The sequence below is a fragment of the Cupressus sempervirens genome, chromosome 6 (genome assembly GCF_028749045.1).
Source record: "Cupressus sempervirens isolate cs-2001-9-10 chromosome 6, ASM2874904v1, whole genome shotgun sequence".
Lineage (NCBI taxonomy): Eukaryota > Viridiplantae > Streptophyta > Pinopsida > Cupressales > Cupressaceae > Cupressus > Cupressus sempervirens.
The window spans coordinates 134,631,498-134,658,478 of NC_143123.1; the positions used below are offsets into that span (position 1 = coordinate 134,631,498).

At 37.9% G+C, this 26,981-nt stretch overlaps 1 protein-coding gene across 3 annotated transcripts in view; it reads right to left on the reverse strand.

Annotated features, from left to right (window-relative positions):
• Nucleotides 1–337: 337 nt before the first annotated feature.
• EMB2726 (elongation factor Ts family protein) overlaps nt 338–26,981 on the reverse strand; it is a 134,483-nt gene continuing 107,839 nt past the window's right edge. For all 3 annotated transcript variants that reach the window (XM_089787097.1, XM_089787096.1, XM_089787095.1), the window contains one exon: nt 338–1,295. In XM_089787097.1, the coding sequence (XP_089643223.1) occupies nt 635–1,295 (661 nt within the window). In that variant the 3' untranslated portion in view covers nt 338–634. The remainder of the gene's footprint in view (nt 1,296–26,981) is intronic.

Sequence of the window (26,981 nt, forward strand, 5' to 3'; positions counted from 1 at the left end):
CACCCAACTACTACAAAGAAAAGTCGGTGCGTCCCAAGAAAAAATCTATTTTTGAGAGGTAGAGGGGAATGTTCTGTCCCTATCCTGCATTCTCAAAGCACCAACAAATAGGGGAACACCTTCTTAGCCCCAGGGATGCATCCCAGATGTACAATACGAAATGATGTTAAAGACTTATAAAACGCTATTCCATAGAGTAGGATCTTTTAGGGTGCTTCTCTTTAATTTGTTAAATCCGGCTTGCTGATGCCCATCCAAAAGAAAGAATGATATTCAACAGGATGATCAGAACATGTGAGATTATCATTTTCTAATGCTCACCATGAATAGCACAAAGTTCTGCAACTGTAAATAAAATTTGTTTTATTTGAGAAAATAATATCAACATAAATCATAGCAAGTAGAATGTTTGAGATTTATGGTGAGCTATGAAACCATGACCGATAAATGATTGGAAAATTTTCAAACCCCTCACAAAAGTATACACTTCTCTCCAAGATGGGAATGCTATCTAGTACTGCAAGAGACACAGTTTTATTCTCCTCAGCAGCACAAGAGGTGTAGTCAGCCTTAAACAAATAATTGTGTTCTTGAGTACTGCCTATACTGAAATGAAGAATTAATATCTTAGTGCTTATGTCTTCGATGTTGTTTGTTTCGCAATTTCTGTGGCAAGGTCTTTGGTTTCCTTCTCAATGCCTTCACCGAGATTGTATCGTATAAATCTTCTGACTCGAATATTTTCTCCTAAAGATGCAACTGCCTGTTTCACAAAATCTTTAACAAGAATGCTATCCTCCTTGATAAAAGGCTGTTCAAGCAGTGCTAGCTCAGCTAACCTCTTCATTATCCGCCCTTCAACAATCTTTTCTCGAATATTCTCAGGTTTTGTAAGAAGGTCTTCCCTCTGGATCTCTATCTCTCTTTCCTTGTCCACTACTTGCTTTGGGATGTCCTCCATGCTAACATGTTGAACTTGTGGATAGGCAACCACCTGCATTGCCAAATCTTCTACCAGTTGCTTGAAGATTTCCCCCCTTGCAACAAAATCTGTCTCACAGTTAACCTCAATAAGAACACCAATACGATTGTCATGAATATAGGAACCTACTCTTCCCTCAGCTGCTATTCTTCCTGACCTCTTGTCGGCACTTGCTAATCCTTTCTTCCTCAAGAACTCCTGGGCTTTTTCAAGGTCACCTCCTGTTTCTGTAAGAGCTTTTTTACAGTCCATCATACCCACCCCAGTTTCCTCGCGAAGTTGTTTAACAATTGCTGCAGAAATGAGAGTTTGCCTGTGACATAGATGCAAAATTTCATCAGTCAAACTAATCAAATACAGAGATAACATTCAAATAAAGTAAATTCTTCTGATATAGATCAAGCATTAAAACAGAATCAATAGAATATAGGCATAAAAACACGGTCTTCCATTTTCTGATGCTCTGGATATAACTGCATCAAATATTTGTGTTTGATGTTTTAGATGAGATCCTTCATCCAGTCGTCAGAGATACAAGAGACATACAAATTTCAAATAATTGTAACAGGCATGAACAAAGAAAGGTCTAATCTTTCAATTGGTCTTTTCTAACATGACAATTTGCAAAGCTGCGGTTTCCCACATTTGCAAAGCCTGTAGTTTGAGAACATGTATCATATGATGCTTAAATAGTTTAACATCTTCATCTTAGACACATCTCACAATCTGGACCTACAACTCCATTCCCAAATTGCAGCTAAATCCTTATAAAAGTAGTGCTCAAACAAGCAAGATTCTTCACAAACCTATAAAAATTAAAGCTTCCCAACAAGCTGCAAAAAAATATAACAAAACATTTAGAAGTGTTTTCTGCAAGACCCAAAGTTAAATCACTGTACTTGCACAAAGCAATTGCCTCAAGGAGAAACCTGCAAACTTCTAGCATTAAAATGTTTTTCTTTTGTAAATTATTTTCCTCAAAATCCAGAGTTCACCACTTAATGTTGGTTAAGTGATTGTGTTGCTGTTGTCCCTACCTAGGTTCAAACCCCCGCTGGGCCATTCTGATTGTGGGCTTGTGACTTTTCTAATCCAATATACTCACAGGTTTGGGCCTTAGCTTTGTAATAAGGGGATAAGATCCCTCTTTTGTGGCCTCACTGGTTCATAGCTCCAAGTCAAAAACATTTCACGTGGACATAGAGGGCGTGTTGTGCCAGCATCACCAGTCATATTAAAAAGATTATGAGGCACTTATTTAAATTTTAAAAAATCTCTGAATAAAAAAGCAGCAACTTGCCCAAAATGTAAAAGAATAATAGTGAACACAATGCGGTGTATCATTATTTCAGTCCCAAACAAACAGGTCAAATAAACGATAGTACATACATATCTCAGACAGCCCATTTGAAAGTGGGAACCTTGATCTAGCAAATTAACAGATATAATATTTTTAGACATCACTTGCAAAAAGGCAGTACCTACTACTACCTTCATTCTTCCTGGCATGCATATGCGTACATACTAAACAGAATCTTTATGCATGTAAAGAAGGCATAAAACTTTATTAAACTAATCCAACCAAGAAAACAGAATCTGGCATGCACACAAGAAATTTTTCTTTCCCTGGATAGCAAATTATCGAAGAGAATCTAAATAATGATCTCTGAAGAGGACTCAACAAACAAGTATCTTAACATAAGAAACCAGAGCTGGGGGACAAACTCAATGCCACATCCAAATTCAGCCATTTAAATGAGCCAGGCAGATTTACTTATTTTCTGGAAAAGGACTGTTATGTTTCGTTTTATTAATATATTTAGCTATAGGAAACATTTCAAATGCCACACCATGTTGCTTTTGAAAAATTCTTATGATCAAATACCATACTATATGATAAAAAATGATCATTCAAGAGTAAGCGAGCAAGCATCATTGTCACAATTCAGTTCAACTAAGGCTTTTAAAACTGCAAAAACCTGCATGGTGCATGCCATTTTCACAATTTAATCGCTTAAGCGCTAAATAAGGTATTTGGCACTGAATAATTTATTTTCTTTGTTTTCTAACTTGGGGCTGTAGGCAGCTATTATGCCATAACAATAATTGTTGGTTAATGGGTAAAATAATAAAATAGTTATTTCTAAAAGATGTCAATTAGGGATGTTTGGCAGGCTTAACTAACCGTCAAGTCTATCCACAATGGAAGGAAGCAAACTATCATTATGGTGATGTATTGAAGATTATTATGCTATGAAAAGTTATATCGTTTTGTCATATCTTGCATTATATGTTTTGTTTTTTCTCTAGTTGTTTCTATGATGCTATCTATAATTCATTCCTAGTATTATCACTGAGCAGTTATAAGTACAATGTGCTGGTAACAAATCTCAAATTAGGCATCTAACATTTTGGCATTGTTGCTTAAGTTCAAACTTGGCAGTTTGACAGTGGCAAGATACACTTCTTGACAGTGTGATGGGTCATACCTTTGATCAGCAGGTAGTGGAAACTAACAGCGACATGGAGGACAATATGGAGGTGACTCAAGAAGACCAATTGACACAGGACTTGGCTCATGTGTGGGACGCGGCGGTAGACGAGTATGTGTAGCGGAAGGGTAGCAAGAGATCTCCCTTGACTTTCACAACACATGCCAAACTCACGATAAACATGTCGGTGTACAATCTTCTGGGTAGCCTTCTAAGATTGTTGGCTCGCACATTGTTGGGGTTCCAAGAGGAACGAGAGGAAAGAGAATTAGAATGCTGCCAACAAATACAGCCATACAAAGAAAGGAGACAGAGGCAAGAGGAACCCCAAGACACAAGTAGACATTGTACCTCCAGCAATTCCAAATACTAATGCCTCTCTTGCCAAACAAGGATAGAAAGTGTACAAAGGAAGAGACAAGAACCGCAAAGGAAGTAGAAACTGTCGTAAGGTGATCACTCTAGATCCAAGAACAAATACAAATACGACGAGGCTTGCAACAGTTGGCAGAAAGATCCCACAGCCCTTCCAACAAAAGTCAAAACATTCAAACATCAATGACACACTAGGAGTGGGAGGATATTGCACACGAACTTCTCCTCTCGAGCATCTCGTGGGAGTAGGAGGGAGACAGTGAAGAGAGAAACTCTACACCAACAACACCATCTGTACATTCGGAGGACAAATACGAGGAAAAGGAACTTAAAGAAGACATGTTCGACCTCTTTTAAAGAGCACCTTACAAGGTATAGGAAGTTTTTCTATATCAGAAACAAGGATAGGGAGACCAGATTTGTAAACTCTCAAAAGGAGGGAGTACCAAGACTATCAAGGTGGGTACAACAAGGGAGGGGGAAGGGAAGATGACGCAGAGGAGTAACCAACCTACCATAGTCTAATAATACATAAGGCACCAATAGCAGGAGAAAAATAATGAACAACCTAGACAAACAAAAGTTGCCCAAATTTAGTAGGGATGGATCATTGTCCTCAGCCTACCACTGTAAAATGTGTGTGACCATCTAGAGGGCAAAATGCGAGGACCATTGGCTGAAACCTTTTTCAGCCACCTTAATAGTTATAGCAATTGATTAATATACAGACCTCCCAACAATGGAGAGAATGACCTGGAATGATCTGAAGCAAGTGTTTGAAACAAAATTCAGGTTATTTTGTAATGACAATGAGGTGGTAGCTGAAATATACAATATTCGCCAAGGGAAGAATGAGACAGTTCGGAGCTACAATCATAGGTTAAAGGAACTGATTTGTAAATTGGAAGAGGTGGTTAATGGAAGGACCCCTTGCATTCAAAAAAAAAATTGAAGTTAGTACCTCTATCATCCTATAAGGAGGCTTGCAATAGAGCAACGGACATCAATAGTGATAATAACACATCCAGAGGGAAGAAGAAGATAAGTGATGACGACAGTACAAATGATGACAACGAAAGAGAGTCCAAGACAATACAAGACCTTCAAAAGGACATGATGAGAATGATGAAAGAGATGAGGACACACAAGAAAAGTAAAGAAGGCAAGAAATTGTGTTGTACAGAGTGCAAAAGCTAAGGACACACGAGGGCCAACTGTCCCATGAAATCCCTTAGTGGCATTCCAACTGTTGGGACACTCCTTCAAGGCGTGCCCCTACAACCTGAAGGTGAGGAGCACTCAAGTACTCTTCAAAAGGGAACAGGAAACCCTGCTAACCACACCGCCATGACCCATAACCTCCAATGCTTCATCAGGTGATTATTGCAACAACAGATGAGGCAGCAACAATAATACACCAATGAGTTGCATTCAATACACTGAGAAAGGACAGCCAATGATAATGTGTTGTAGGTGTAGCAAATGGGGTCACTTTGCACAAGGCTCCAAGAGCAAGCAAGATGGTAGTAGTTTACTATGTAAATGGTGTGGCCTTGGCAACAACAAGGATGTTGATTGCCTAAAGGGAAAGGTAACAAACATGATAGAGGTAACATGCCCAGACGAGAAGTCCTCGCAATTACAAGACTTCAAACCAAGAAAGCCATATATCCCAATGCATGCACAAAGAAGGAAAGATTGGTGGAAGCCAAAATGGAGATCGAAAGCGCAATGGAAGAAGAACGAATGCATGGCACAACCAATATACCTATACCTATATGATCATCATTTGAACCAAACATCATACAACAGATGTTATAGGCAACAATTCCAGTATGAGTAGCAGACCTAACAAAGACATTACCACAATTACAGCTAGTAATCACCAACACTGGGGATACATGCGTAGGACAAGAGGGTGGTAGCTAGGGGACAAAAGAGATGAGGAAGGAAGACCTAAAAAACTACCTCAGCCAGCAATACTACAAACCCTATGTTTTTGGCAATAGGTGTCGGACGAACTCCAGTAGTCGTAGAGTTGAAAATCGTGGGCCATACCCTTACCAACACCATTGTGGATGGAGGGTCTAGGGTAAACGTACTTCCAAAGGAGACGTGGAAGGCCCGTGGAAAACCCACACTCTGGCCACCAACTTTGCACTTGGTAAGCGCTGACCAACATGGTATAAAACCAATTAGGACACTCATAGCCCAAAAGTTAATAATTGGAACATAACAATTTGTCCTCAACTTTGTGGTCATCTCGCTGGAGAAGAAAGATTATGACACGCTTCTTCGAAGAGGTTAGCTTATCCCAAGTAAGGCTAAACACAATTAGAAAAAGAACACTCTCTCCATCAAGAGTGGGGGGAAGAAATATGTCATTGACATGAGGAACCAAATGGTGAGCCAAGGACTGGCATCGAACTCTAAATCTGATGAGGGAGAGTACAATGGCAAGGGAAGGATGAAGCCCAATGACGAAGGAATACTGAAGCTAGGAAATTGTTCAGAAAATGAGACCATCTCACTGAACGGACTATTCCACTAGCAAATGGAAAACTATTAAGTATTCCACCCTAGTTGCAATGTACTAGAGATTTTGGAAATTGAAGCTGAGGATACTAATAATTTCCCTTTGGAGTACAAACAATACAAAGAAGATGAGGCAAGTGGGATGACACCGTGACCCACCAATTCAATAGGGACAAGGCGATCAGGTACGAGGAGCCAATCATAGAAAAAGTAAACCTTGGGGAGGACTCCAAGGTGATCCTTGTAGGAGACAATTCGAGTACTAAATACAAAAATATTCTAGATATTCCTAGAGTATAAAGATGTATTCGCATGGACATACAAGGATCTTAAGGGCGTGCCACCAAAATTGTGCATCAATCGGATAACCCTTGTACCAAGAGCACGTCTCGTCCACAAGAGACCATACTGCATGAACAAGAATTATGTGATAAAAGTGCAAGAGGAAAAAGAGAAGTTGCTCGACACCAAGATCATTTTCAAAGTACAAAAAATCAATTGGGTGCCCCCATCATCATATCTTTGAATGAGGCCAATCAAATTCAAATTTGTTTAGACTTTAGGAGTCTTATCACCAGCACAATCAAGGCCATGTTCCCCATCCCTTCCACTGACAACATACTACAAAAGGTGGCAAGACATGAGGTGTATTCATTCATGAATGGGTTTTCTGGCTATAATCATATTAGATTGCAGAGGAAGATAGGGACAAGGCGATCAAGTACGAGGAGCCAACCACAGAAAAAGTAAACCTTGGGGAGGACTCCAAGGTAATCCTTGTAGGAGACAATTTGAATACTAAATACAACAATATTCTGGATATTCCTAGTGTATAAAGATGTATTCATATGGACATACAAAGATCTGAAGGGGCTGTTACCAAAATTGTGCGTCAATCAGATACCCCTTGTACCAGGAGCACATCCTATCCACGAGATACCATACTACATGAACAAGAATTATGTGATAAAGGTGTAGGAGGAAAAGGAGAAGATGCTAAACACCAAGATCATTTTCAAAGTACAAACAATCAATTGGGTGCCCCCACATCGTCATATCTTTGAATGAGGCCAATCAAATTCAAATTTGTTTCGACTTTAGGAGTCTTATCACCATCACAATCAAGGCCCTGTTCCCCATCCCTTCCACTAACAGCATACTACAAAAGGTGGCAAGACATGAGGTGTATTCATTCATGAATGGATTTTTGGGCTATAATCATATCAAATTGCAAAGGACATTCATCATAGAAGACAGGGTGTATGTGTACAACAAGGTGCCCTTCAGTTTGTACAATGTCGTTGCCACCTTTTAGAGGATTAAACTTCATACTTTTGATAAGATGTCAGTGGGGAATTTTAAGGTATTTCAAGATGAATGGTCAATTTACAATAGGAAGAAAACCTGCCTCACAACCCTAGAGAAATGCATGGAGTAGTGCCAAAGGGCACGAATGATGCTTAACCCAAAGAAATGTTCATTCATGGCACCTCAAGGCATGCTGCTCAGGCATATAGCTTGCAATGAGAGCCTAAAAACTAACTGTAATAAGGTGAAAGTAATTGTTGAGATGGAGATTCTTGCAGATATGATGGGGGTGAACTCCTTCCATGGACATGTTAACTACTATCGATAGTTCATCAAAGGGTTTGCAGAAATCTCACTACCATTGGAGAAACTCACAAGGATGAACTTTTCACATGGGGTACAAAACATGAGGCAACATTCCAAGAATTAAAGTTGAGACAAGTAAGTGAACCAATTCTGGCCTATCTAGACTAGGATGAAGAATTCCATTTCCATGTGGATGCCTCCAACTACACCATTGAGGCCACCTTGGCACAAGCTAACATAGGAGGGGCAGACCACCCAATATATTTTGCAAGTCAACTATTGTCAAAAGCAGAAAGCAACTATAGTACAACAAAAAGGCAGGCTTTGGGCATAGTATATACCATTCAAACATTATTGCATTATCTACCTGCCACACTCTTCATGTTCTACATAGACTACCAAAGAACTAATGTACTTGGTGAATAAACCCATCATCCAAGAAAGGGTAAGTCAGTGGCTGCTACTACTTCAAGAATTCATTTTCACAATCACCATAAGGACCGAGAACAGCCATGTCATTGCTAACCAACCATCAAGGATAAAATTTAGAGAACTATCTAACGGGGAGAAAAAAGACTTCCCCACCTATTTCAAATAGCAGTCCTACCTTCACGGTACGAACACATTGGGCAATACCTATATACTTCCACGTTCCCCTCCAAGATGTCACTCAGTGAATGAATGAAGTTGGCACTTAAAAGCAAAACATTCCAATTAGTCAGTGTGTTATTATACAAGATGGGACCTGACCATGTACTACGACAGTGTGTCATGGAGGAAGAAATATCAAATGTGTTGAGGGAATCCCATGAAGGGTTAGCAAGAGGGCACATGGGACTCAATGCTACTGCATGGAAGGTACTACTGGCAAGACTGTGGTGGTCAACATTGTACAGCGATGCACAAGAGTGGGTACTCAAGTGTGATACTTGTTGAGTGGATATTTTGCAACCAACAATTTGTGCAAATTCAATTGCAAAATAGGATGACTAGCCACAACGTGTGAGACAAAGTCTCTCCTACCTTAAAGAGAAGGCTCCCTCTCATTATTCCTTATATCAACTCAGGGTAAGCAAGAAGTTAGAGGTACTTTGAAGGGTGTTACTAATGTTCTTTCCTCTTATTTCAAGAAAGAATCCACTTACTCACGAAGTGGATAATTGGCAAGAAGAACCTCTAAACTACACTTCTATCCAAAAATTGGAAACAGTTGTATCGATAAACCAACACCAACCTCAAAGGCTGATTGAAATCATACCGGCTTGGATCTAAGTCCAATTTTCTACACTATAAAGAGTAAGTCACTATCATTGGGGCGCAAAGACTTCCAGAAGTAGATGATTTCTATAAGATATTTCAGCTCAAAGACATTAAAGTAACTCAAATCTAACAAAGTTCGTGAATATCAGCCAATAATATAACCTACAGTCAATGCTTCTAGTTTTATATTACCACACTTGCTCCCACTCAAAACTTTGGCTCCAATCATTTTTGCTAATCACTTGCTCTAATAATCATACAATAGTAACATGAATCAAAGATAATAGACACAAATCACAATCAAAATTTCTAATTTTCTCTATCACAACTGCTCCCAATCAAAGTTTCAGCTCCAATTGTTTCTTTGTATACACTTTTCTTCCAAATTGGTACTACACAATCAAAGTTATGCTTGCACAATTTTGGCAAAGCTTTCTTGCATAGAATAAAAGATGATTTTTACAATGAGGGGGGCACTCTTTATATAGGAAAAGGAATGAGAGAGGAGGAAAAAGCGGGAGCAACTCAACCACCTTGACCTAGTAAAACTAGGAAAGAAGATTTATTAGATTACATGTACTAAACATTTGTGTAATTGAATGACATGAAATCAGATTACACGTAATCTATTTTTAGCAACTACGAAGCATGAAAATGCTCTTGAAGAAAAAGTTAAAACTGCTGAAACAATCCTGTAGATTATCACCAAAGGCTTTGTACGTGATGCAATGTGATGCAATTGTCGATGGTCTTCAGACCGGGAGTCCCTGTATTCTACGCCACTGTATTCTCTTTGATGAATTGTCAATTGCCATTTGAAACTTCATGTAATCAAGCTTTTCCTCATTCCACAATTGTGAATTTTTCTTTGTAGATTCGCACATTCTGAAATTTTTGACACTTTGAAAATCTTCTTACTGATGTCCGGATGTAAATTTGCACATTCTGAAATTTCTGACACTTTAAACCCAGAATGAATTTCCCATCAGCATTTTCAATTGATTTCTCTCTCTATGTTTTTTTTAGATCAAATTTGCTTTAGCACATTTCAAGACCAGCCACTAGGAAAGTGGAGACTGAATGAATTACCGCTTCTTTTGATTTGAAGCACGCCTTCTTGACTTGAAGAGTTCGTTGTAACATGAAAATTCCAACCAGTATAGGTGTTCAAAGTATGGATTTTTGTTAGCCTTAGTTTTGAGTTGCCATATTTTAAAACTTTCTTCGCTTCCTTTTGAAACTTGAAATCATACATTAAACAAGCCCCTCACAGTCTCATATCTTATAAGTATCGCCAGGCTTTGTATATAGAGATTAATCCCGTGATGTCTTTCACAGTTCTTATTTCTTGAACCGCTTTGAACCTAGGTTCGAAGTAGTTCAAAGTAGTTCAAACAAGGGATTTAGATACTAATTCTTTTCTGCAGACGAGACCCGCTGAGTATATTGGAGATGTCTGTTTGAACTTCGGTTCGAAGCAATTCAAAGCAGTTCTACCATTGAAGGCTTGCACGAGTGCTAATGATTCCCAAAGGACAACTGGTTCCCGAGGAATTGATTGAGATGTCGGGAGTAATAATTGAGAATCTTGTTTGAGTTATTTTTGTTTGAGATGAAAGATTGGTTGTCATCATGATAAAAAAGGGGGAAAATCTTTCATTTGGGAGTCGGATTATTTGTCAGAGATTTGTAATTATTGCAAGGACATCCGCAAAGATGACCATTTAATGAAGGCATCTTGTCACAGTTTCAAGCATGCAAATCAGGCCGCAACGAAAATGCCATGAATACCTCATTATGAGGCAGTACTTTCGCCTATGTCTCCTTTCCTTTAAAAGCATAAGTCTCCAACTTAATTGTTTTATCATGGTAAGAGGTGAATTAAAGATGGAACAGCTAAGCGAAGAAAAGAGGTATGGTTTTCTCTTAGTGGACTACAGGTGAGAATACAAGAAGCCCCTTGTTCTTTCTTTTGTATGTGTTTTGAAGCACAAAAGAAGTGTTGGGTTTTAATTTCCTTTTCTTAAAATGAGGTCTATTTTGCATTTCTTTGGAAATATTTCCAGTTTAGAGTGTGAGAGGCCTATCATTTCTGACACTAATTTGGAAGGTGTCAAAGTTGAAAAGCTACAGGAAAATTTCCTTGAGCAAGCTAATGAGGTTAATGGTTGCTTAGAAATTCTAAGTGGTTTAGTTGAAGCTGCGGCTTTTCCCCCTGCCTTTTTGAATCCTGAATTACTTAAGTTGTGCATTAATCATTATGACGTAAGAACCAAGAGTTTTCTGAATAAAGACGGGGAACCAATGTTGTCCATTTCTAGGGAGACTATTTCATCAATATTTCGTCTATCTGAATGTACCTTTGTTGCTTTTAGTCCTACCCAATCCTTAGTTGAATACCAAGAAAATCCAGAGAAATACGGTAACATGTTGGCTAGGAAATAAACAGAGACTAATTATAAAGGTAGTTCAAGATTGCCCAAAATAATTACCAAGGATCATATGAAGCCTCATGTTCATGACCTCATGGTTTTATTGCATCACGTGAAAAGTTCTGCAAACATTTTTCTCTTTGAGCATTGGATGTACCGCTATATAGAAATTATCCTGAAAGGAGAACAGTTGTTGGATTGGGTAGAATTGATAGCCAGTTCATTATGAAATCAACTTAAACACTCTAAGGTATCTAGAAAAGATTTTTATATGTCTTCCTATCTGACCTATTGCATTGCATGTGTCAGCAATATCACTTCTCTTCCTCATGAAACTTGGAAGGAAAATGTAACTGTCTATCAGTATTGTCCCGTACTTCAAAGAGATAGAGTATTGGAAGATTTCAGGAAAACACATGATGTTCTGATAGAAAGTGTACATTTGAAACTTAGAAAAGCACCCATGCCAAGGATATCCCCTTGGGCCCAAAGATTGATTCAAATGTATGGGAGCTATTTCATTCAATTTCCTAAGTTCACATACTTACGAATAGGGGGATTCAAAGAAGAACTGGTGAGATTACCTCAGTATGCTTTAGATTGTTTTATTATAGCTGAGATTTGTAAACAGTTGTTCTCAATGATTAAGGATAATCTACCTCAAGAGAAGTGGGAGTCCATTTTCCCTGTTAAGCTTGGCTATCTAACCTGTAGTAATATGATCAATGCCTCAGTGGTTGGAAGTAATTTACTCAGTTTCAATTTTGGATCCTACTAGGGAAGGAGGAATTTTGACAGTAAAGGGTTTGTAGCTAAAATACTTGGCTTAAAACATCAATCACCGACAGTTCCTTACCTGGAAGATCTGTGGCAAGATTGTAAAAATGAGGAAGAAGTGATAAAGAGGGACCATTCGAGACTAACACTGCCGCAAATTAATTCTCTCAAATTGAAATTTCAACTAGAAGGGGTAATTGAGGATGGTTTAGACATTATTGAACCAGGATGGGAAGAGGCAAGTGAACTAAAGCAATTAAAAGTTGACTAGAGTCAAGGTGAAGAAGATGATATAAATTTGAGAACCAGATCTATTCTCACCCATACAAATAATTGGTTAAGAAGAAGAAGCATGAAAACTGTCAATGAAAAACGAATAGCAAAATCCCCAAAAGTGGTTTTTTTCTCTCAAACATTAACTTCTAACATCCCTATTTCATCTCATGTTGTAGGTGACACTCCAACTCCCAATAAGCAGAAAAGAATAGCATCTCCTAAACAAATCACGGACCCTAGAACCAAGTCTAGAACTAAATCCGAGGCACTCATGCAGCAGGAGATTCGGAAGGAGAAAATGATGACTCAGGAGTAAGATCTAGGAGATAAGCTTTCCCTCTCGAATACTCAAGACGATGATGTGCAGCTAATAGAAGCTCCTAAGACAAATCAGCCTAATTTCATGACCCCTCCTAGAGGATGTCTAGGGACTACAGCTTCTCCCACCATTCCATCATGGTTGTCTAATTCAGTCAGTAAGAAACAGAGTCTCTAGCCAGTGTCTACACCAGTTAAAGATATCGTCACCAAATATGCAGCCCGTGGTTCTAAAAGCAAAAAGATGAAGAGTGATGCACATTTGATCAAGGACCCAGTGACGGGAAAAGTAATGACAGAGGTGGCTACCTATAAACAAAAAGATGAGTTTGGGGAAGTTGACGCGGAAAGTTTTAAAGTTACCACTATAGAATTGGGGGCCATTACCAGAAACACTGGTAATCACTTCTTCAAATTTTCTGCAAGCCACATGCTAACTCGGTCTAAAAAGGATAGTAAAGAAAAGAAAGAGCTAAAGGCACTAGTAATCACTATGGCTGCTTATATAGATTCTCTGATGAATTTGGGCGCCCTCCCATTGGTTCAAACTCCACAATCTTTTGACCCCAACTCATTAGACAGCCAGCAATTGGTTAACAAATGCAAAGGGGTAAGTTACTGTCAGATGCAATACAAGAATGGGTGAGATCTATAGAAAGAAGGTAGTAAATTTATTTTAGATTTTACTACCACGTACGCAGAATAAGTGTTGTTAGGTGAAATTCAGACCCTTGTGCTAGTATGGGAAGCTGATCTGAATTAGTGCCAAGCTATTGTTTTCCAAGTTCATGAAGTTGAAAAATACGAAGTGTTGAAGTTTCTAAATGAGAATCCCATGAAAACTGTAGATTCATGCATGTTATTTATCCTCAAAAGCAATATGGTTTGGAAGGAATTGATTTACAAAGGAGCCATTGAAGAAATGCGATCAGTAGAAGTTGAAATTGCTGAGATGCATAAAGAACTCCTTAAAGATATGCAGATTGTTAACCCTATAGGGATCCTATAGTTTGAAGATGGCAATATAGACTCTGAGGTTTTAACCAAAAATTTCAATGACGCCGTAACAGGAATCAAGGACGACATACCCACTTCTGGAGATTTCACCACCCTAGCTAACATTGAATCAATGTTGTATCTAAACAAGAACCTCATGCCGAGACAAAGCCACGGAATTAAAGAGCTTAAATGGCAAAAGGATGCTTACAGGTCAAAGCTACTCAGCTTAAAAAACCCTCACTCTCATGCGACCAAGAATTCACAAACGCCTTCAAGAGCTGGAAACTGGTCAAGCAAACCATGGCCAAAGGAGAGAGGGCAGGCAAAGATGTTTAGTTGAAGATAATTATTTGTTGTTTCATTTTCTTTGAAAACTGTTTTAAAATTGTTTCTTTTTCCCATAACTGTTTCCAATCGAAAGGCTGGGCTTTAATGGAGGCCTTTTCAAGTTTGTAAAAGAACTATAAATGTTGGAGCATTTAGTTAGATAGGGGTTAGAATTTCAGTAGTTTAAGAATAGTTGTTAAAGTTAGTACTAGTTTTTTTTAATGTGGAAATGGCAATAGACAAATTATGTGAAGATCTTCTCTTGATGACTTGGTGCTTGGAGAAGTCCTTTTGATATATATATATATATATATATATATATATATATATATCAATCACTTTTTTTCGTGCTTTAAAACTTAGCGTTTGAAGCGAAATCAGTCAAGGTTACTTTGTGGGTTGTGATGATTAATTCTGTATGATATCTGCTGCTGTTTCTTTTGTTGTTCGTCTATATTTATCATTCCCAAAGTTTAGTTTGAGTTGTTGCAAAGTTGAAATTCATAGTTAAATCTTGCTTGCTTGTGAAAACACTGTGAGTTTTTCCATTTATTGATGTTCTGAATATGTAATTCATTACCTCAGCACCCATGAGTATATGAGTGTTCCTTAAGCACTTTATGGCAAAAGTATGCATTGAATTAATTTTGATTCTTTGAATTCATTGAATAAATCATTTGTAAAGGGAGCTGTACCTGTAAAAATTCAGAGGGAAATGAATAATACAACGTTTACCAAACTGTTGTGAACTTTGATGAATTTTCCCACCTCAGGCATAGAGTAGATTTTTGGTTTAAGTTGGAAAAGACAATCTGTTCACTAACAATTAGATACTTATTGAACACTTTTGAAGGCTGGGAATGAACTGAACAACTTGTATTTTGGGCAACAATGGCCAAAATTGGGTTTAAAATGACGAAATACATGTAGTCAAAATAGGGCTTTCGTTTTGGATGGAAAAGAATGCAAGTTGGATGCATTTGGATGTGTAAAATGAGAGTTTAGGTGTTTAAAATGTGAATTTTGACCAAACTCGTGTTCTAAAGATGCATTTACATTTGGTAAGAACTCATCATTTTACATGGTGTAAAATATGTAATCGGGTTTGAAGAATGAGATTATATATATGGGAATATGGAGTATGAGAGAGTTTGGACAGTGGATTGAACATGGAAGATGGAAGCATGGAAATGCACTCGCATTCTTGAGGGAAGATCTCCAACTTTTCTCCAGATACAAACCAAAAAACAAGCAACAAACAAAAACATACCTCTTGCTTTGACTCAAACTTTGACAAACTCCAAAACCTCTCTTTACATGCAATTTCATTTTTGAAGTTGAAGAGCTTTTGCATTTGCAACAACATGAAGATTTCAAACTTATTTAAAAACTTAAAGCAAAAAACTAGGGCTGCATTTTAACAAATGGATAAAAATGAACCAAAGAATGTAGCAATTTAGCAAAACAAGTAGGAAATGCAAGCAGAGTTGAATCCTCACACTTACTTGGAGAGAAATGAGAAAAGTCTGGAAGAAAGAGAAGTTAGGATGAACTTGTCTTCTTCAAAATCCGGTTCTCCAAGTGCATTTGCATGTGGAAACCAAAGATCTTTGAAAAATTCAAAGTTTAGAGGCAAATCATGGTCTCCAAGGGCAAATGCATGTGCGTGTATAAGAAAAATGTTGTTGCAACTTCCTTTATCTCCAACGTTTCACGCAAAAACAAACTTAGAAGGCCCTAAGACATGGGCATTTTTGCCTTCAAGATGCAAATCATGGACTGAAGGGTCAAATGCATGAGCATATTTGCATGGGAAATGCATGTATTTGGGGTTCGTAGTGCAAATCACACTCTTGAGCTGCAAATGCATGAATGCCTTAGCATGTAAAAAGAAAAGAAATCCTCCTAATGCATTTACATGTCATGTTTTCTAATACAAGAGGCAAATGGCACTCTTGGAGGGCTTTAACATGTGACACATTTGGATAAAGCATGTGCCCTCTTTGTAAATTGGACTCTTGACATGCATTTGCATGTTTTGAAATGCAAGAGAATGACATATGTTTGAGCGTTTTTGGTCTTCAGGAGGAAACACATGAACTTGAAGTGTATTTGCATGTATCTGAAGTCAAAATCACACTCTATAAGTGCATTTGCATGTCACATTTTGGCTGCAAAAGCATGTTTTTGATGCAAATCGAGTTCTTGGAGGTCAAAGACATGTTTTAAATATGCAAAAAACTTGCCTAAGTTCAACGTTTCAATGCAAAGAGCGAAATTGCACTCTAGAAGGGCAAAGACATGTCATGCATATGGTCTCTAGTGCAAAAATGCACTCTATAGATGCATTTGCATGTTTTAAAATGTGCTTTGACTTTTCATGCATATGGGTGTCCAAGCCAAAATCGCACTCTACAAATGCATTTGCATTTTTTGGTTACTTGTAATTGAATGTATGAGGAAAATCGCATTCTTTATATGCATTTGCAAGTACCATATTTCAAAAAAGACATGTAATAGAGTTGCATCACTTAAGTTTTCTATTTAGCACATGTCTAATTGATTATTGAGCAAATATCACTTGAAGGGGACAAATATAATATTCACACTCAATGTTTACATATTATGTGTGAATATATTCAAAAAGTAACATTTCACTTAAATGTTTTATAATAAAACATTAAAGTAAATCTCAATATTAAATTAGTCTATATAGTGTATAAAGTCACTTAAGTGAAAAAAATAAAAAGCAACACAACATCAAATTATAACATAAAGATCACTATAGTCACTTAAATCACTTAAGTGATAAATCAAAAGCAATAAACCAACTTAAAAACATAATATAAAGTCATTTTAAGTTATATTTTTCAAAAAAAGAAACTCAACATTAGAATATAACATCAATATTTTAAATATGCAACTGGACTTGGAGAACCCACTTTTTACACACTAAAACCTTGATATCTTTTGACTGATAACTCTAATTAAGCCCCAAGAGATATTGAATCAAAGGTAAAACCAATAGCAAGAGATTCAAGGAAACCAAACGACGAAAACAATCTAAACAAACACTCGAAAATGCAAAAAAGACTTTGAAGGCCTCAAAAATCAAGTATAGGCTAACAAACTAAAAAAAACAAAAAACTTGAAGATAACCTTCAATAACAGGATTCATTATATCAATCGGGAAGGATTGGTTGATTAATCTTGGCCAATTAAATAATGAATTAGCTCAGAGAAATGTGAAACTCTATTGAGAAAAGTTTCGTACTATTACCTACATTTTGTAGTGACAAAATGCAAGACAATAATACTTGTCAAAGGGTAGGCAAAGCATTGAAACAAGATTTTATGTCATTGTTTCCTTCCCAACCCCAATAGTTATTTGACAGATAGAACCTAGACTTTGTGGGACCGCTCAAAGTGAGTGTCGCACAACAATGTAGGTATATCGTGGTAGCCACTAAATACTTGACAAAATGGGCAAAATCTAGGGCACTCCCTAATAATACCGTCATGAGCACGGCTCGGTTCCTATATGAGCAAATAGTTGCCCAATTTGGCATACCTATATCCATTTCTAGTGATCGAGGTGCACACTTTGTCAACTAGGTGATCAAAAACATGATAACAAAATTCAGCATATTCCATAACCTATCAAGCTCGTACTATCCCTGAGCAAATGGACAAGAAGAATCTACAAATAAAGTGCTGGTTAGGATACTCTAGAAGGCATGTAGACTAGGAGGGTGGGAAGAGAAGCTTCCAATTGTGCTCTTCGCATACCAGCCAACCTACAAGACAACAACAACAACACACACACACCATTTTAGTTACTATACGGGGAGGAGCCAATTGGACCTACAGAATATGCAATGCCAAGCCTCAAGGTGGTAGTAGAAGATAGATGGGGAGATACGAAGAGTCTCAGGGACTGATTATTCAATCTGATGAAGTTGAATGAAAGGTGAATGACCCCACAATGGTTAGTAGAGGTGGCCCAACGGATAAGAAAATGCTGGCACAATAAACATCAATGACGAAGGAATCTTCGACCGGGCTAGTTAGTTCTTAAGTATAACTACCACAATGAAATTAAACCTAAAAAGTTCAGAGTTCGTTGGCTCAGGCCATATAAAGTAAGAGAAGTGGGAAACAATGGGTTTGTTACACTTGCAACGCTAGAAGATAGGCCTATCACGGAACTACTGAATGGATCCAAATTGGAGTCGTATAAGGAGAGGGAGGTACGTGTTGCAAAGATCAATATGTTAGGATATGCAACGAAGGAGACTAAACTATTGGCAGAGAAAAAGAGATTGAAGAGGATCCTATAATAACTAAAGAACCATACACACCAGACTTAGACTAGGCCAAGCCTATGATAGCTTTGGCAGAGCGATCAGAAAGCATGTAGAAGGGATGATGGTACCAAGGATACACAAGCATCTCACAATGCATTATCCGAAGACCCAATCCACTAGATAAGAATAAATGTATATTTGCGATGGTGAGCACCATATGAAGGAAGGTGGGAGGGATTCATTGCCTATGACATTGATGAGGAAGAAGACAAGCAACGAAAGACGGAAAAGGCAGCGAGAAGATTATTTATGAGGCAAACATACATGATGAGATTGACTTGAATAAGTATGATGTCACCTTGGGAACATACTTGAAAATGGTAGTAAAAATAGACAACTTATTTATCTCCAAATGAGATAGCTATGTAGAATAATTAATTAAGTGTACTAAGGGGAAAGAAGCCCCCTATAAAACCAAGCCAAATGCTCTATGGCGAGTGGTTCCAAATGCAAAGGGACCTCCAACTAGTAAATGAGGAAGAGGTAATATGGCACCAAAAGTACAAAGAGCACTATGTAGACACAAGCTTTAAGGGGGTAGGGCTAGGTACCTGTATGTGGCAGTATGCATCAGAGGTAAAGGTTCAAGGGGATGAGAAAAAAATAATAAAGAAGTAGAATTATGACGATAAGGGACCCACAAAGAAGCTCAGAACTAGAAAACTAGGTGAAACAGTGAAGAAAATGAAGGAAAAAAAAAACTTAAAAGGGAAGGCTATAAAAGCCATGTCACATTGTCTATACAAGTCATACAACTGGTTGAAAATTCGTCCCTCCAATTTATATGGCCATTAAGAAGAGTTCACCAATTGGAAGTAAGAATTCGCCAATTGAGAAGGTAGTTATGAGACCTATATAACATGGTAAGAGGAATCTTTGGGGAAGCCTAAAAAAAGAACATACAACATTTGCTATAAAGTTGAACAGAAAAATCCATTACAAACATAAGATGCCATGGGAATCTCTAACAAAACAAAGAGTAAGGGCAAGGACAAAGATGAAGGAATTACAACAGAGTATGTCATATTCGAGAGCGTCAGTGGAAGTGAATGAAGAGCCTGGTAGGAGGCCATAGACGCAAATCAACCATTGAACCCTATGTTGCACAAGGCTGAGGTAGATAAAATACTTTGATACCTATTTTTTATTAAAAAGATTTGAACCAATCTTGTCTACCATAGTTCATGGCTATAAAAAAACCACATACAAGTCAAAAGTGAAGTATTTCCATTAGACTTTCATAATGTACTATTCCACAAAAGAATTCAGTAAAGTTTTTGAGGTACTGAATAAAGGACACTCCACGACCAAACCTTCTAAATGTCTCCATGGGGCAAGAAATAGTTGTTGGAACTTATTTGCAGAAAACATTTAACACAAAAACAATGGTATAGCATATGGAGTAAAAATAATAGAAGTTTGCAAAAAAAGCTTCATAGCCAACCTAAAATGCCGATGTATAATGGATTTAGTGAAGAGAAAACACAAAGGGGGAAGTAGGACATCAAACATTGCCATATGGATGTTACGCTTGATAAATGGACTAAATAATGGTAAGAAATATAATTGGGCACAGTTATTATAAAACTAGATTAAGGAGTTCTTGCAATTTAAACATAAAACATTTTATATGCCCCACCATGCTATAGATTTGTTTTTGGATGCACTTCACACACAGGCAACACCTGAGTACTAGTGCAACTTTATTCCTGCTAGCCGAGTAGAGTCATACAAGTCAGCTATGAACTTTTGGTTACACCTAGACAAATTTTCAGCTGGAAGCCTTGAGCCCCTAGGGAAGAAGGTGAGATAGGAAATTATAGCAAGCACACCCAACACAGAAGAAGAGGAGGAAGATGACATCTCTAAAGAGGAAGAGACAAATAGACAGGACACCTCTTCGAGTTTAAAGTAAGAGGAATTTGGGATGGCACCCTGTGGCACTAGAAAAGGAGCAGTGCAAGAAGGGGTCATACAGGAGGACATAGAGGAAACATCGGATGAGATCAAGTTTGTCCCTGTCTAAGAAGGACCACCACCAAGATCCGTACTAAAAACAGCACTAGAGGTGCTAAAAGGCAACATCTCCCCAAACACAGAGACTATACGAAGGGAACTTGATGCTCAAAGTGAGGTCACAATCAGAAGGTTGGTAGCGAAAATTGGCATCGCAGTCAAGTCAGCGCTGGAGTTGGCAACAGAGTTGGTACTAGAGTTGGCAATCAAAATGGCATTGGCAGCAAAGTTGGCACTGGAGTTTACAGCCAAGTTAGGCGGCAACATTAGTAGTGGACTGGTCATGGGCACTAGATTTGGCAATAGAGTTGGAAGTACCATGGCCATTTGGATGACAACTGGTAGTGGGATGACAATTGGCAATGGAGAGATGATAATTGGCTGAAAATTGCCATCCTTCCTAGATTGGGGTGCAAAAAGGATATCCTTTATACCATCCTAGTTGTCAACAGTAGCACACCTAGTCTCAACAGAACAAATAACACAAGCAAAGACAATGGATCTCTAATTGACGAAGCAGGGAACCCATGCAATCAAGATCACTACCTCACACGAAATTGAGACAATACAGATGACTGAACTTGTGATTACACCCAACTCACTAGTGACACCTCCCAACCCAATAGCCACTCCATACACCGTAGTTACTACCACAATGGCACCACCTGTGCCTACTTCACTTTCAAGAAGGGAACAAGAAGAGGGTGGAATGGATACACAACCTCCTAGAGAAATTTCAAATGGAGGTACAAGATATCCCACCTCCCTCACCCACTCTCATGATGGGGCAATCTAAAGAGGAAGCCAACCCGACCCAACAAGGAATGGGAATAGAGGGGGGGGGACAAGACACTAGGAGAACTGGAAGGAGATGTCGAAGAAAGCCTCACCCCTTATTTTGAGGACTATGCCTAACAGTTCTTGATGGAGTTGGACACTATGACTTCAGCCACACAAGACGTGGTAGAGAAAGCCAAAGAGTTGGACAAGGATCTCTGACTTGAGCAAGGGAGGCATTGTTGATATTCATGATGGAAGATTGGTAGGAAGAATTCATGGAGCACTTCTCGGGGCAGGATTGGCCTGATCTAGAGTTGAAGGACAAGCAGTGGGAAAGGAGTATTCCTTGGGTTGTAATTGGACATAAAGGGAAGACTGGCATGATAGACATTCTCATCAAGATGGAGAAGACCTTCAGAGATACCTTTCTCCAGCTACAGACAGTCACATGGCAAGATCTAAAAGCATTAGGCGAGCAAAATGGGCTAAAGAAAAGATTACAGGAACCGGACACAATTGAGCCAAGAAAAGACTAAACCCCTAGAAAAGGTGCAAAGTAAGTGGCAGCAGAGGAGGACCTCATGGATGCCCTGAGATTGTTGAAGGCAGCAAGGGAGAAACTATTAATTGCAGAAAGAAACCTGAGACTTCTCCAATAGTAGCTTCCATTGGCCACTACCTCCACTACTCCAGGGATGTCCTCCCATCCATCCTGATAGTAGTATAGTCACTCTGATTTTCTTTTTGTCATCTCAAAGACAAGTTTTTTTTTTTTTTTGGGGGGGGAGGGGGGGGAGGGAAGATGATGGTGGCTATTTTGCCATAATAATAATTGTTAGTTAAGGGGTAAATTAATAAAATAGTTGTTTCCAAAAAATTTCTCAGTTAGAGACACCTGGCAGACTTGACTAACAGTCGGGACTATTCATATCCACAATTATGGTGATGTATTGGAGATTATTATGCTATGGAAACTTATATCGTTCCATCATATCTTGCATTATATGTTATGTGTTTTCTCAAGTAGTTTTTCTGATGCTATCTATAATTTATACCTAGTATTATTATTGGTAGTTACTAGTACATTGTGCCGGTAATACATCTCGGATTAGGCATCTAACATGGGCAACCCTTGGGCCCCTCTATGTTCACTCAAGTTTGGCCCAAGTTCACCCACAGTCTTCCTAGGCGCCATGGGCAAACAAAGAAGTACAGGGGCTGGGGGGTAGGGAAGGGCTAGAACCCAAAAAGATAGTTTGGATCTTGTAATAGCATAACTAAAACTGCTCATGATAGGACCCTTGCATGATTGAGGTATAATGTTCATTATTGTCTTGTTAGATTGCTATGAGAAGGAACAAAATATCACAATTAATACTGCAAAGGCTCGGAATATTTGAGTTTTGCAATGCAATATGGTCTTCACTGTCTGTATTTCAATTATTTTAAAATTTTAATATGTTTCTTTTCTTTCTTGTCTGCCTTAAACTATAAAAATGTAAATGTTATGGCTTCAAATTTAAAAACATGCTTTTTTTTTGGTTACTTCATTGACCATATTCATTTCCATTTTGTTTACTGCTCAAACCAGTTAAACCAGTTAAAGAATTTTAAAGTTTCATTTTAGACTTTAACTGTTTAACCCTATGTTCCCCTGAGTTTCTGGGACGGGGACGGCAGGGGACAATGGGATGGGTTTCCAAGACGGCAAATTCTTTTGCCGATTTAGGGAGCGGGGCTGGCATTTTTGGGGGGGGACACGTCCCCGGGGAATATAGGTTTAACCTATACTAAACAATTCAAATTCTGAATTAAAAAAAACATTACACATTTTGGTGGTAAATGCAAAGCTATGAAATGATTCAAATAAACTTAACTCAAAATCCAGAATGTTAACAACCAGGTTTGAGAGAATAGCAGCCAGCAGGACATCAATGTCACCCACAAAAAAATCTAATGAATATGCGCTCACCCTTCAGGAACTTGCACTGGTATGTTTTTCTTGTCATCCTTTCGTCTTACAGAAGCTAAAAGTCACAATATAATAAAAATGCTACAGTTTACAGTTTTTTTTGTCAACAATATCCCCAAAAATCCCTTCAAAATTTGTGTCTTCGATTGAAATGGTCGGCATTCAGTCCATAATAATCACATCCTTGCTAGAGTCGACTGGACTTGGCAGGTGAAACTCAAAACGTTTCAGGCAGGAAAATGCATACCTTGTTTGAATCCACAACCGATTTGAACCAAGACCCATTCTAAGACATTTTGCACTCAAAGTCAACCTATATATGTGCCTATTCTATAACATAGTTCAAAAATATTTGTTGTTAATGATATTTTGAGAGGCATACCAAAACTAAAAGGTAGTGGGAGTAGGTTAAATGGATTTACAAATAATCATGGTGCTTAAACTGTGATTAAGAACAAATACTCAACAAAGGTACTTTGATGAAATTTTATTAAAAAGGCTTGTTGAATTTCCGTCCTTACCATTGTGTTCCTTGTTCTCACTACCTATACTAAGAGCATCACTGAAGTTCCTCTCCTACACCTTCCAAAAATACCAAGTTGAGCTAACTTTCACTGACCTCAATTCTGCCATAGCAAGTCTCCAAACAAGTCATGGAAATGAAGAAGCTTCTGTTACTCTAGCTAGATGATAAGTGAAGATCCAAAATAAGGATCAAGCTCTATACCAAGCTTAAGAAATCCTCATCCTTCAGACTGGACAAGAAACTACTAAATAAACATGACAATACAAAGACCATTTTTTGAGACCCTAAAATATGTGCAAAGTTACCCATATATGTGGGGCTAGAGGTATCAAGAGAGTAACTGGATGCCACTCAAATTAGGTTTAAAAGTGAACCCCATTCTTTGAGGCCCTTGACCATACAATGGTGTTATAACTACAATCATAATTATGATTATATTTGAAAATTACCCAAGCGCGGCTGTGATGATACTCAGTAGAACAATCATTCAAATAAGACCTGCATTCATGAAACATCCATAATAAACATCACTTGGAAAATGCTTCAATACTGGAGTCAAATTTTGAACATTCCGAGTCTGATTTCCCAGATTAAAGTGCTGATACAGGTTGATTACAAACTGAGATACAGCAGATCAAAATTTGCAGCTGTTATAAGCCTGGGTTAGCGAGAATACCACAGATATCAGTCACCAATCTGCTTCAAGGACTACCAATATTGATCAATTTTAACAAGAAATGACTCCAGATATATTCAGCAACCTTAAGTTGGCAGAAAGAAAATGAACCCACATCTGAAACTCTCATCAATTAATTGCAATGCAGTCCAAAACACTGGAGTGGGGCAGCAATCTGTGAAAAATTCATTAAACCCACATTTATGTATAGCCTGGAATAGATTGCAACAATAGTCCAAATAGTTGGCACCTCCAAAGAGGTAAAAAACTTGTGTTACAACCTAGAGGGCTCACACCATGACCAAAAGAACCACTGTAATGTATAACCTGCAAATGATAATTCATTCAATCCACAAGCAACCTCAAAACAGTCTTGTCTTGGCTGCTTAAACCCAGAAGAAACCTGCCTACCAAACTCATGGCATGTTCACACCATCCAATGCCCTAAAGTCCAGAAAAAATAAGATATGAACTGCTCTGAATGAGATGAATGTGCCAGTTATGAACACTCAATGAAGACTCCTTCAAAAAACACCAAAAATGCTAAAACCCAATACAAAAAATAAGCCCAGAAACTTGCAAACAATTAACCTAAAATATCTTCATTTTCCTAAATCCCCAAATTCTGGAAATATAGAAAACAAAGGTGATTCTTGTGTGAAATCATTACAGCCAGCTAGGGACCATCTCTCGGATCTGAAACTAGTGATGAGGGTTTTCATCCTTGAAAGAACCCTCTGTTCGATCCAACAGCACCTTACTATGTGTGTACTTTTGAATAATACAAATGACAGCCAAAGACCTTTTATGAAGTTTGAGGGAAAAAGTGTAATTTCAAATTCAAAATAATTAAATTTCCCTCTAATGTGTTTTCTGCCGTTTAAAATTAACTCGTTTCCAAGTGCCCTTTCCCTAGGCATTAATTTGAGGAGACATTACATTATAAAAATATAATGCAGAAGTAAATAATATAAATAAAACATCGTCACTATAACCTTGATGCATATTTTGAATATTCTTGAGCAAATTGTAGAAGGAACCACCAAGGCATCAGGACCAATATTGGTTGCATCATGAGGTAACTAAAACTGAGAAGTGATGTTGAGAGCTATAACTTACTAAAAATAGATGTGCTCTTCAATAACTATGGAGAACAGCCCATGAGGCCAAAAATACTTCTGAAAACATCATTCCAGTCATGGACACCAACAGAGCTCCAAACCACCATCAAATACCAAGAAAACCTGAAACAGAGCTCTCCAAGAACATTGGAATCCCTTACCACTACCAAACAGCCTATAGGAAGTCCACAATAGTCTAACAACCCAGCTAACTGAACCTAAGAAGGAAGTATCACATTATGGTATGTGAGTAAATAAACTAAGGATACAAATATATTATATACAGTTGTAGTCACTAGAAATTGTGGGTATGAGAGGGAGCACAATGAATGTTTCCATAAGAGAATTTCCTTATAAATAGGAAAATGAGAATTTGTTCTTACTTGTTCACATCAAGTTATGTAAACCTTCAAAGTACTTGCATCCTACTATTTGATATTTCTTTGACATTCATGAGAACATGCAATATCTAATACCAACCTGTGACAAGCAAGGAAGTTATTGCATCTAACATAGTAAATTCTGCCTGCATATAAAACTAAATTAAATAACATATTTCATCACAATACTTCCCATCTATCAAAGAATAAACAAGTTAAATTTAATGTCATAAACCAATGTTAAAAGACTTAGACTTACTTTAGACACGGCAAGTTAGCTTTTATTTGGACTCGGACTCAGCATAGGCTCGACAAAGATTTGGCAAATTGAAAAACCCAAAAAATTCAAACATTTTCAAGGAATCAAAACTTGTTTCATACTCCTTTTAATAAATAAGCCTTAAAGACAGTAACCTCATCAAAGATAAGCTACTTTGATAACATACACTAGTATACATTGATCACATGAGTATAAACATAAATTTTAGCTAAATGAAATAACATATTTAAAAATATAAATATTGATAAGTAGGAGATAATTTCCACAGCTAGTCAAATTGTGATATGAATATCAGGATTTAACTGTGTGATTTTGAGTCAAACTCGATGACCCATGTTTCATGAGTAGTGATTCAACATGAATCCATCTCTCATGAGATAAATGGAACACTTAGCACTCATTGGATCTAGGTGATGCTCACAGGGGTGAAGCACCGGGACTTCCCGGGAGGTCACCCATCCCAGTACTACTCCAGC